The sequence below is a fragment of the Alligator sinensis genome, unplaced genomic scaffold (genome assembly GCF_000455745.1).
Source record: "Alligator sinensis unplaced genomic scaffold, ASM45574v1 scaffold161_1, whole genome shotgun sequence".
NCBI lineage: Eukaryota > Metazoa > Chordata > Crocodylia > Alligatoridae > Alligator > Alligator sinensis.
This window is the reverse complement of record NW_005841974.1, coordinates 3,141,997-3,155,081: the sequence shown is the minus strand read 5'-3', so window position 1 is coordinate 3,155,081 and position 13,085 is coordinate 3,141,997. Positions and strand designations below refer to the sequence as shown.

Sequence of the window (13,085 nt, the reverse complement as noted above, 5' to 3'; positions counted from 1 at the left end):
CACAATGGCCACCCCTGCAACCGCAGCCCACTGGCAGCTGGCCCAGAGGGGCAGATGCCTCTACTGGCTCTGCAGTCCCCATCCAAATCTGGCAGGTGCACAGCAGGTCACATCCAGGCAGCAGCCCCCACTGCCAGACTGTTACAGTGGGTAGAGGGTGCAGGGAACTCTCAGGGCTGCTTCAGCAGTTCAGCTGGCACAAGGGGTAGTGTCCCCAGGTACCAATTGGCTGGGCTCCAGAAGCTCTGGAGAGCTAATAGCCCTGAGCTACTTGCCAGGGTGGCTTTTTATACTGCTGGGGCCAGGACAGGGCAGCTTTTTATACTGCTGGGGACAGCACAGGTGCTGGCTGTGGGCTCTAGCTCCTCCTGACTGAAGATCTGGGAGGAGCCAGGCAGGGTTATTTTGCCCCAAGTGGCACAATTTGCTCAACAACAAAGTGCATGTCTGAGCACGTGTGCTGAGGCAAAAAGCCCCCAGCTCAAATTTGCGCCGCTCCTATCTGAGCTGCTGCAAACGCATGTGCTTGCATGTGTGGACGCACCCATCAAGTTCTAAAAATGTACATTCCACCTCAACATAATTTGTGCAGGCAAGAGAATGGGAGTTTACTTCCTGGAAAAAGATCATGAGATGCTCCATATTATGCCAATGGAAGTCACTTAAATCCTTTAGATTAACACGCTTGTCTTTTTGATTGTTTCCTGGGAATTTAGGCCCATTCACCTTTCCGAACTTCTTTCAGCATTCACATAGACTAGACAACTTGCTGGATTTTAAACTGAAGCTGGCATTTTCATGCCATCACATGGTTCCAGGACTTTTAGAAAACTACTAACACTTTCTAAGGCTTTTAAAAAACTACTAAATATCACAAGCCTATATTTAATTGGTAACCCTGCATCTCCCTCTTACCTGACTGTGAATCCCTCATCCTATTACTTTCTTCTGGGGCCATAGGAACTTCCTGGTCAATCTGTGCAGAACCAGAACCATCGTCTGGATCAAAAATTTCTCTGGCATCATCATAACCATCTCTTGTGGCACCTATGAGCAGGGCACATGGGAAAGACAGAAATTAATGGAAATAAAGAGCTACCTCACTGAGGAGAGAAATAAATGACATGCCAGGGGCAAAGAGCAGAGGTACTTATGCAGATTCCATGATAAGAAACCCGAAGTCTCTTCTGCCAAACTTACGGTCAGATGTGTACTATGCTTGGCACATTTATTTGATATACTTTAAAGACTTAATGTGCCTGTCTACTGCTGTAAGGAGCTGAAAGCAGAAAAATCAGCTAGCACATGTGGGGAAGATATAGGAGATCTGGAAAGAGGAGGCTGTGAGTATGGTCTCTTTCAAAGGAATGTTTCCTCAGTGCACTTTTTGCCACACCAGTTACACAGATGAACAAGCCTTTAATTTGCCCTCTTTATCACCCACATTCTATACTTTCCATCAGTTTTTAAACATTTCATTTTGTTACTGTTACTAGGCCTCTAATCATTTTTTTTCCACTCTGCTGGACCCTTTCCAATCTATCCACACCTTTCTTGAAGTATGGGGTCCAAAACTGGACACAGTATTCCAAGTGAGGCATCACCAGTGGTGAACAGAGTAGAAAAATCATTTCCTTTGATTTACAAAAGACACTTCTGTTAATACAACACAATATACTGTTGGCATTTTTGTAACAAAGGCACGCTGGGCTCCTATAGACGTGTGGGGAGCCTGGAGCATGGAAACTGATGCGCTCTTGCATCCTTCCATGTCACGTGTATCAATGTCCCTAATGGCAGCAGGGCGCTTTCCACTAAACCATGTTTGATGAGCTTTAGCTCAAAGCACCCCGCCACCATTTTTGAGCTCAGGGACACTGACATACATGCTGAACGGGTCCTTTCAATTAGCACAGCTCACTAATTAAAGTGCCTGGCACTGCGCCCCAAAACACATGTAAAAATGCCCACTGTTGACTCATATTCAGTTTATGATCCACTGTAACTTCCGTGTCCTTCTCTCCAGTACTGCAGCCTAGTCAGTCATTCTCCAATATGTATTTGTGCATGCACTTTTCTGTCCTACGTGCAGGATTTTGCACTTGTTCTTGTTGAATTTCATCCAATTAGCTGGAGAACGGGTCTAAAATCAATCTGGCCATTCTGAATCTTAGCCCTACCTCCAGAGGGTCTGCAACTCCACCCTACTTAGTGTCATCTGTGAATTTGCTAAGCGTACCTTCCACCCCATTGTCCAAATCATTAATAAAGATGTTAAACAACACCAGACCAAGGACAGACCCCCTGGGGAGCCCTACTTAATATATGCTCCCAGTTAGACAACAAGCCATTGTTGACTACTGAGCACAATGATCCAACCAGCTATGTATCTTTTAAAACTGATTTGATCCCACTGTCAGACATTAGTACTGGAATGTGAAATAGAGCAAGCAGAAATGGATGTATTTACAGAAAATATCCACCACTCTTTTCCTCCATTACCTTGTACTGATCCTGGATCACTTCCATCCTCGCTGTCCCCAGTGTAATACTGCAACTTTGTCATAGAATCCTCTGAATTGGAGACTGGAGATAAGAGAAACAGTATGCTATGAATTTTGATGAACTAACTAGTCACCAATATTTGTGGAAGAGGGAACCCACTTAGCAGAGCAATGACTGTGGGAGGGAAGCACAGAGTACCCCTTCCACAGGTGTTGCAAAGAAGCCTTGTATGATCATTTTGCCTAATCCCAAAGATCACCACTTGCCTATCCATAGTTTTGTATGCTTTTAGGGCCAGATTCTGTTCTACCCTTTGTACCTTGGTCAGGATGGAAAGTGAATTAGATACTTGATCCCTCTTAGGAAGGAGAGAGACACAGACCTGAATGATAGAATGTGTTCTGCTTCTTTGCCATCACATTATAATCAATCTCTTCATATACAACCTCAGACAAGGGATCCAAGGGTCTTTTGGAGCCTAAAACCAAAGGAAAGTGTTAGCACAGGGTCACGAAAACAGAATATGGGAAAATGTTATTATATCACCATCCAGCCTTTCCCCATGGGACCAGTTTGACTGCTTGGTTCAAACTGATGTAAATGTCCCAAGTGATGAGGACCATGTCCCTTTCAACAACTTCCTACTAGAGATTATTTCATAGGCTATTCCTCCATCACAAAATTTCTCTGCATATGGAGCTGAAGCTTTCCCTTGTTACTTTCATCTCATTGTTCCTGGTTATTACCCCTTGCCCCATTTTAAATAATTCCTCTCCCACCCTGGTGCTTACACCTACCTGTTAAAAATGGCGGTAGGTCACTTTGTTAAATGGGAATAGTAATACTTAACTTTTAGCTTTCCAAAGTGCTTAGAACTAATGAGTCTGCTGTGCTTTGCAGGTGTAAGAGTGCCACTATATAAGTGCCATCTGTGAAAATAATTGTTGTGTTTGGGGTCAAGAGAAGTATCAGCTGCCAGATGAGTTTCTCAAAATTAGAGAAGACTTACACAGGGACAGGTACTCCTACAGGAACCCACCCTAGGCACGAGTCAAAAATGCTTCAAGAAAACTCAGAAATGTATCCCATGGTGGCTCTGTTCTTGCTCCCCATCAGAACACAGCAGTGTGCCCTTCCCAGTGTCAGTACTACACCAATAACACCACATCAAGTTACATTCCTCCCAGCACATTTCTTTCCCAAGAGCCTCCTTTTGAGTGAACATCTCTTCTGTTCAGAATGTTTTTTCTTTATATTTTTTAAACACCTTTCTAAAATATTTCCAGTTTCTCTTAGTCCTTTCCACTATTTCTCTCCTTGCTACATTAACACCTTCTTGTTTAATTTCATTTCCACATTTTTTGCTAGAGACAGATAGTGACAAATGAGCTAATGCATCCACTCAGCCTCCCCAGCAGCTTTCAAGACCTTATCCTGACACCCTGCAGCACACCTTGTGATTTCAAAGAGGCATCTCAACACACTTAAACCAATGGGGACTCACCTCTGCGCAGTGCCCTCATGCGTCGCACCTGTCCCCACAAAACAATTAAGACTAAGCATAGGAGGGCTCCCAGGACAATGCAAATGACAATGGGCAACATGTTTCTCCCAGTGTTTGATGGAGGGAGGCGGGGAAAATCTGAAAGGAAATGGATGCAAGAGGTAGAGATTATTTTGTGAGAGTCATGTGGGCCTCTCAGAGTTTCCCAGGTTCTTAATGGGCGGCCCATGACAGTATAGTTATACATTGCCATACACAAGCTAAAGCCTTGACATGACTGTTTATCATGGAGGAAGCTCATATGTTGCTGTGTGACTCCCAGTCCTGATCTCATCAGCCAGAAGATAGGAATGGCTCCTCCTCAGAACTTCCTGCAGCTCCTACCCTGTTGATGTCATTCACACACCAGGTATCAGACTGAAAATTACAACTCACCCCCACCCCCTACAACACTGTCATCCCACTGTGGCCCTGTGACACTTAATCCTTGCACTGAAACTTCCAGGTTCTCCATTCCACTGCTGCGGACTCACCAATTAACAGAAACTGAATAGCCTTTATTCACCATCAGTTGCCAAGTAATGGCTCTTTCTTAGCATCCTAAGACAGTCAACACTTGGATAGAAGGGATGGGGATCCCTACCTGTTTTCAGTGGGGATGCTGTTGTCTTTATTGCACCTACAAAGGAAAGAGAAAAGTAGATGAGAGTTTTTTACCATGGGGAAAGTCCCTTCTGATAGACTTCATCGTCAGGTCTCTAGGGCCTTCCTCCTAAGCCCAAGTTTACCTCATCCACTCACTACCTCCAGTATACACCAGTTACAAAAAAATTGGACACAAAAGACAGCTTGGAGAAGCCCTGAGTGCATGTCCCATGGCTGTGCTCAGAGCCTACATACCAGAAGAGGCTGGGAGTAGGGAAAGAGAGATAGGGAGGCATTTTCAAGCCATTTACTCTGGCTAACAGCCAAGCTCTGAGGCACTAATGTGAAAGGGAGTTGCCAGCATACCTGAGGTTGTGAATTAAGCCATATAAACATGACTATATGTCTCCACACATCAGCTGCCAACTATGTATGATTTTCCCTCCCATCCATGTAGAGTCTCTTGTGCAGGACTCAGTGCCCACATCCTGGGTTTTGGAAGCGATGAGAATAATAGTAACAAAACAGTCCACCTGAGCCTGGGACAGGAGCATGGACTAGGTGCATTAGCACAGTGGGGGCCAACCTTTTTGTTAGGCATGCCAGAAATTAGCGTCACAACCTCCACGGGTGTCACTCCATCATACTCCTGCCTGATCAGCTGTTCTGCTTCCTGCTCTGCCCAGTCTGCTGCTCTGTTTTTGCTCCTTGCCATATCTGCCACTATGCTGCCTGTTCCCTTCCCAGCTGTGTACCACACACAGGGGTTGCCCATACCACTTGTGGCATGTGTGCTGCAGGTTGGCCACCCCTGCATTAGTATATCTGGACCCAAAGGTTCCACCACACCTGGTCCATAAGATTCCTGTGTTTAGGAAGGAGCAGCTGGTGAAATACATACCCTATCCCTCCCCCAGTACTTGCACAGAATTTGTCACTCACCGGAACAGTTCACAGCAGCACCTTCCTTATGGTGGCATTTACTATCACCCCAGGGTTGGGCTGGACACTCCCAAAGAGATGACTCTGCCCCTCTACAGCTCACTGTCTCCAGCCAGATGGGACCAGTCCCCTTCCCAAATGCAGACTCATTCAGGGCAGACACAGCAGGTCCACAGCCCAATTGTTTACACACAACATCCGCATCTGCCATGTCCCAGGAATCATCACACACCGTTCCCCAAGAGCCACGGTGCCAAACCTCCACTCTCCCCGAGCATACATCCTCTCCTCCTACAACACGAAGCTTCTCCTTGTCTGGAAACAGCAGAAATGTCATATGTTAGTAGAACCACTGGGAAAGTCCTTAGGAATTGAGAAAGAGACACAAAGAAAAGAGAGGTACCTGTGCAACTGGTAGAGTATGGGCATTCAGTAAATGGGGTCTGAGTTGTTTTCTCTTTTATACCTATAGAAATAAAAAGCGAATGTGAATGTATTGCTTAGTATGTGTGATGCAAAAGAATGTAGAATATAGCTGTAGACTAAATCCCTAATTTTATTTTCTTTATAACTTAAAATCAAAATTCTAGCTTATTTAACACTGAAGGGATTTTATACTCAGCTGTTACTATGGACTATAAAACTTTCTTGCTGCTCCCTGCTGGTTGTGTTTGTCTGTGGGTATTTGACACTTTCTTTTTCACCCTGTGTGCAATAACTCTAGCGTAGGAATCCACAAGCAAGAAATACTGTCATTAGAAATGGCATCAAAAATGGAGTTTTAGATCCAAAATCACATTGCTCTTTCTCCGTCTCCTTCACACACACACAAACACATGCACATGTGTCTACACAGTTTTGGGGGAAATTATGACCAGAACTTTGCAGCCTGAGCCCATCTTGGATTGTTCATCCCCAAAAGAGTTATTACCACAGAACTGCAAAAATGATGATTTCTAGTGACGGGCTGTGTTGGAATCTCACTAGTTGGTTACTCCAGGTAAGGCATGTTTGGTGTAGATAATTAATTAACTCCCAGGTTGGTTTTCAATGAAGGATGGAAAATAATGAAAGTATATGTTTGTTTTATTGCTGAGACTGTAAATTGTTTATATCAAAACAACAAATAACGATGACATTTCTACCCCAGCATATCACTGAGCTAAATACATAGAAATAAATTCCATTTCGCCAACTAGGGATCAGATTCTATTCTACCAGTTGGGCTTCTAATTAGACATAGATGCCTAATGTGATCCTATTCCACTCTGTTCAGGTTCTGATATTCCATTAACAAATCTATTTTTGTAACAACTTCCACCTTAGCTTTCAGAAGGAAGAGGATGACTCACTCACCTTTTGCACTGATTGGTTTTCAAGTTTCTGGGTCAGAATGACATTAAATCAAACTTAGATATCTAAGTCTACTTACGTGTCTAACAGGCGGAGTAGAGTCTGGCCCTTAATGTCTAATATATAGGTACTGACAAAATCCTAAGGTACATGATCAGAGAGGCCTTCTGCTCTGCCTCTGTCAAGGCATAATTCTCCTCTACTTTCAAAGGGTCACAAGTACCAGCATGTGTCCCTGAAGATGCATTCTACTTCATCCTGAAAGGGCACACAACTCTCCCATTCATTGCAATGGGCAGCACTTAGACACCTCTAGAGACCATCCCTCAGGTCTGCAGAAGGTAGGTGATCCTTAGTGTTCTGCATTCTCGGTTTTTGGGGGTTTTTTTTTAATCTGGGAATTTTTCAGGGTTTATCTTCGAAACATAAAAACTGGGATGAAATCGGGATAAAAGAAAGAAAAGGGGAAAAAAATTAAATCAGGGAAAAATTGGCAGTGAGGGAGTGAGGAAGTAAGGCTGTGACTAGAAAAGGGGCAGGGAAAGGGGTGTGGCACAGCCCATCGGCTGCTCCTGGGGCTGCAACAGGGAGCAAACCAGGGGGAGCTGTCAGTGGGTGCAGGGTGGGGAGGTGCAGCTCTTGCTGCTACGCACCCCCAGGAGGACTGCAGGCTGTGGGGCTGCACCAGGCTCTTCCCAGGGGCCACATGCCCCCAAATCTGCGCTTGGGATGAGAGCAGGCTGCTGCCCATCTGAAGCACCAGAGAGAGCCTGGTGTCACCACCGGCTCCAAGTTGCAGGGCAGAGCTGAAGCTGGAGTCACCAGGGTGCCGCTTGGACCCGTCTGCCCTGGGAGCAATTCCTGCGGCCTGGCCCGCCCCACCTGGGGTCAGAGCCGGGAACCCTGTGCCCCCAGGCAATGGCTCCAGCCACCTTCCCCCGGCCCCCACGTGGCCACCACCAGCCCTCAACCCATTGTGCTCCACATGTGGCCACCGTGACCACCCTCCCCGCAGCCAGCCAGAAATCATTGCCTCAGGTAACCGGCACAGTGGCACTTTTAGCTTACTAGCACCACCCATTTTTCAATTCAAAACCCTGTTAACCAGCATGAGTGAGGAATGGGCCACTCCCCACTCATGCCAGTTAACAGGGATTTAAACTGAAAAATGGTGTAAATCAGTAAAAAACAAATGACTTAAAAAAAAATCAGGGAATTTCTCAGTGAAAATTGATAAAAACCGAGAATGCAGAATACTAGTGATCCTTCATTCACTCAAAATTGGGAATTTTAATTTTTGCTGCTATGTTTGGCTACTCAGAATCCTACTTCCCATTGACCACATCATGCACATGCATGTTAGAAGAACCCCTAACCTGACCAGAGAAACAGTTCCATGCACAGCAGCAGTACACTCCTCCTCTTATACAAATAGCCTAATAGTCAGAGTACTTGCACATGATATGAGAGACTTTGGCTGCATCCACACAAGCAGGGGTGTGCCTTTACAACAGCACAAATAGTAGCGCCACAAATTTGTGCCATTATTTTGTGTCCCAGTGCACACCCCTGCCCGCGTGCTTTGCAGTGAAACACATTGTCCTGCTGTACCACATACTAGAGGGGTAGGGCTGGCTGAGGCACAGGGTGCCACAGCATGAGCTAGGCATCCCCTGCACTGAGGCACCCTGTTGTTACATCCAGTCACGCTGTTACAGGTCCCAGCCAACTGGGGAGCAGCATGTGGAGATGGGGGAACAAGCCACTCATGGCTGCCTGCTCCTCCATCTCTGCATGCTGAGGCACTCTGCACCACAGCCAGCTGCTCCCCACCTGACTGGGGCACAATGTACATTGAGATGGGGCAGCAGGCAGCCTTGGGTTGGCTGCTCCCCTGTTTCCGCATGCCTCAGTGCAGGGGCTCCCTTGCAAAGCCCCCAATCTGAGGCATGTGGAGCCCCCACACTGACGCACACTGGACCTCATTGCAGGTACTCCACGTGCCACAGAGCAGGGCCTCCACAGTGGAGTCCCCATGCTGAGGCATGCAAAGACAGGGGAGCAGCCAGTTCAGGGATGGCGGCTCCCCCATCTTGGACTACACTGCACCCAGGCTCCTCAGTGTAGTAAATTAGCAGTGCTGAGCACTGATTACTGTGAAACTCGTGTGTTTTGTGGTGCTGCAAGGAGATATGCAGCACCACAAGCCACATGTGCCTGCACATATGGATCCAACCCTCGATTCCAAGCCCTTTCTCAGCCTTACATCTGGATTTTTAAGAATGCCAGATATTTGATATCCAGATTCTTGAGGTTATACTGTAATATGAAGTTTCAAGTTTTACATAATCAGTTGTTTAAAATGAAGAGGACTTTTGAAAGTGGATGTCAGAAGAGAAAAAGAAGCAGCTGATTGAAGGGCAGCTAAAAACAATTACCAAAAGTAGACAGTTATTTCACTGTAATAAAGGAGGGACCTCATAATCAAGAGAGTCAGCCAGGACCACAGCAACCACAAGCATCCACCTCTTCTACTAGGATAGATTATACAGATGTGAACATGACTACTACACCTGAGAATGTTACAGAGCCTGAAATCCCAGCTGAGGAAAGCCCAATGATCTTGGTCTCTGGGGTGTTTTGACTGAGGATGATATTTCATTCTGGATACAGAAAGGTACCTCAGAGTGTCAACATTGGAACAGCCCATTTGAGAAATTGAAGCGGCCATTCAAAAACCAAATTAGATATTGTTCAAATGGTCTATATGTGTGGTGGGCCAGTAGGGGGTGCTCCTGTGTTGAGTCACCCACCTCACTGTGCCCAACCACCTTCCAGGCTCCAAGTGCCTCCCTGGGGGCACCTCATGTCTGGCCGACCCCCTTCCTGAAGCACACCTGCTAGCCTGGAGGTAGAGCTGCCACCACCAAGGGATGGGCTTGATTCTGGTTCTGCACCCCCTGGGAAACACAGGCCTAGTAGCCCTCGAGGGTACTTGACTCACTTCAAGAACTTGGGGTGCTTCCCTCAGTCGGAAGCACAAGTAATGGTCTCCCTTAGTCAGCCGAACCAAGGGGACCCTAAGGCATAATCTAGACACACTCCCAATAAGTCTCCCACACTAGGTACAAAAGGAGAACTTTATTGGTTAGAAGGAGTAGGGTTAGAATAGGGTACAGAGTTGAGTAGTATCAGAGAAATCCCATAGAACAAACAGGGTGGCTGGAGTAGCCTTTGATCAGACATCTGAGTTACTGCAAGCTATGTATCTAGTTAGATCTCGGGTAGCTTACTCACAAGTATCCTCCAGAGGCAGGTGGAGATTCCCTCTGGAGGCAGGCAGTTCCTTGATCATGACTTTTGAGAGAGAGACCAAGTTTCAGATGGTCCGGCTCTTCTGTCTCTCTGAGTTTTCCTCATGGCTGCTGCTCCCCTCCCCCTGGCAGTCCTTAACTTATATAGCCCTTATGACCTCATTTACCTGGTCCAATGGAGGCCAGCACCTGTTGGCTGTCAGCCAACCAATTTGAAATGTATCACTCATTGCTGAGCAGACTGGCAATGTCTAGTCCACCAGGGAGCCCAAGCCCCTCACCCAGGTATGTGATGTCAGTCACGTAGGCAGAGGGAGTAGGTTTCCCCCCTCCCTCAGGAATGTATCCAGCTCAGGTTACCTAAAGACATAGGGTAAGGTGTGTACCCTCCGCAGGACCCAAATTGTCACAGAGCAGAGTTTTTGGGGAGAAACAGAGGTGGGCCTTCTGCCACAGTCTATATCATTCAATGAAAGTTAATGCTGAAAAATACAATTGGGAGTGGCTAGTCTCCAACAACCGGTTGTGTTTACTGTTTTGTCTGCAAGCTCTTCTCAACATCATCAACAGCACTGGCTACTGATGGGTTTAATGACTGGCGAAACCCTGTTGGAATTCAAAATCATGAGAATTCTGAGGATCATAGAACAGCTTTGCTTACATATTTAATGAAGCAACGTGGGTTAACCCTGGATTCACATCTGGAGGAACAGATGAAAAGCGAGCAACAGTACTGGTGGCATGTACTTGAACGTGTTATTGCAGTTGTGTGCACATTAGCAGAAAGTGGATTATCTTTTAGAGGAAGAGGGAGGAAATCAAAAGTTTGGCTCACCATGTAATAGGAACTTCCTTGGCTTGATAGAACTCATTGCTGAGTTTGATCCATTTCTTGCAAACCATTGAAAACATTATGGAAGCGTGGATCTGGGAAACCTTCATACTTGTCTAAAACAATATGTGATGAACTCATCCAGCTTACGGCAAAAAAGGTAAGAGGATCTATTTTGGATGACTTGAGAAAAGCAGGATACTTCAGCTTATCTGTTGACTATACACTGTGCGGGCCGGGAGCGGTCCGAGGCTTTCGGGGGCGCGCGGCGGGCTGTGGCCAGCAGCCCTGGCACGTGGGTCAGGGAATTCGGCACGGCGGGCTAGAATTAGGCACAGACGCGTAGCGGTTGATTAAAGATTATTTTACTTACACCATAGATGGTCGCGGTGCAGGCAGGAAAAATTTCGCTTAAGTTTCAGTTACAAACGAAAAGAAAACTCGCACGAACAAGACCCGTAGAAAACTCGAGCCTCTTAAACCCGGAAAGAGCTCTGGATACACACACACACGAAGTTTGCTAGGCTCCGTGGACTGAGCGCACAGGGAAGGGTACGTCGAGGGATCAGGCGGCGATGGGGAGAGGCTAGAGGTTGATCAGGCCCCTGTATCCTCCTCTAAGGCACACACAGGGTTTGTTAAGCTCCACAGCGCTTAGAGTTCTCCACGAGATGGATGTGGAGTCCTCCTAAATGAGGTCCTCCCCGGAGATCTCCAACTTGGGCGGAAACCGCTCAAGCCTCTTATACGGCTAGCAAGCCAATCGCTAGCTGCCACGTGGGAATAATTTAGAAACAGCCAATAGTGGGACACAAATTTACATACGGGTGGCGGGAACTCCTTTGCACCGGGGTTTTCTCTATGCAACTGAGAATTGCACCGTGCAAAGAAAGCTCCTCGTGGCAGGAAATAATTCTGCAGTGCCGAAGCACACACACAATCATACCCTTTGGGTCATGACATACACCAGATCTTTCACATGTTGATCAACTAACTGTTATTGTAAGATATGTGTCACCCGATGATGGTTTTCCAATTGAACGCTTTCTAACTTTCCTTCAATTAGAAAATCATAGTGGTGAAAGTATGGCCAACATAGTGCTGGATTATCTAGGCAATGACTGCAAAGTTGACTTCAGTAAGTAGAGAGGACAGTCATATGATAATGCAGCCAACATGAAAGAAATGTATAATGGCATGCAGCAAAAACTTCTGGAGAAAAATAAGTATGCTACATATATTCCATGTGCTGGAAATTCACTCAGTCTTGTTGGCTGAGCTGCAGTTGATGGCTGCCTAGATGCAGTACATTTTTTTGCTGTTGTGCAACAAATATACACATTCTTTTTTGCCTCTACAAAACGCTGGGCTGTGCTCCAATCATTTTTGGGTCCTGATTCCACAGTACCAAAACATATCTCTGACACTAGATGGGAAGCACATGCAAAAGCTCCTTCAGCCATAGCTGAGAGTTATGATTCAATTATTGATCCTCTTACTCATATTCATGCTGATGACAGTGAAAAAAGTGATACAAGGAGAGAAGCTGGCATTCTTTATGAGAAAATGGAGGAATTAGAGTTTGTGTTCATGTTAGAACTTTGGAATTGTTTGTTAGATCAGTTCCACAAAACCAGCAAGGCCCTACAGGATACACAGATAGCCCTTAGTACATGTGCAAAGCTTTACACATCACTCTCTCACTTCTTCAAAAGAACCTGAGAAAGTTGTGATGAAATTGAACTCGAAGCAAAAGAAAATCTGTCTGATGTACACTACAAGTGTGTGAATAAAAGGAAAAGAAAGAAAAAAACAAGTCAATGATGGTGTTGCACCTAATGCTGATGAAGCACTTTTTCCAAGAGACAAATTTTGAGTGAAATCCTTTATTCCTACGATGGATGCACTTGAAACCAACTTGAAGAAAAGAGCAGTCATATATGAAAATTTTGCAAAAAAAAAAATTGTTTTGGTTGATTTAGATGCCTTG

The 13,085-nt window shown here is 45.8% G+C and overlaps 1 protein-coding gene across 1 annotated transcript in view; it reads right to left on the bottom strand.

Annotated features, from left to right (window-relative positions):
• The window catches only part of LOC102373055 (antigen WC1.1-like), a 53,868-nt gene that overhangs the window by 9,302 nt on the left and 31,481 nt on the right, over nucleotides 1-13,085 (bottom strand). The window contains exons 10-16 of the mRNA XM_006020989.3: nucleotides 6,000-6,062; nucleotides 5,597-5,911; nucleotides 4,653-4,688; nucleotides 4,010-4,147; nucleotides 2,888-2,983; nucleotides 2,503-2,586; nucleotides 916-1,047 (exon numbers count right to left, since the gene is read on the bottom strand). Coding sequence (XP_006021051.3) covers nucleotides 916-1,047; nucleotides 2,503-2,586; nucleotides 2,888-2,983; nucleotides 4,010-4,147; nucleotides 4,653-4,688; nucleotides 5,597-5,911; nucleotides 6,000-6,062 — 864 coding nt within the window. The remainder of the gene's footprint in view (nucleotides 1-915; nucleotides 1,048-2,502; nucleotides 2,587-2,887; nucleotides 2,984-4,009; nucleotides 4,148-4,652; nucleotides 4,689-5,596; nucleotides 5,912-5,999; nucleotides 6,063-13,085) is intronic.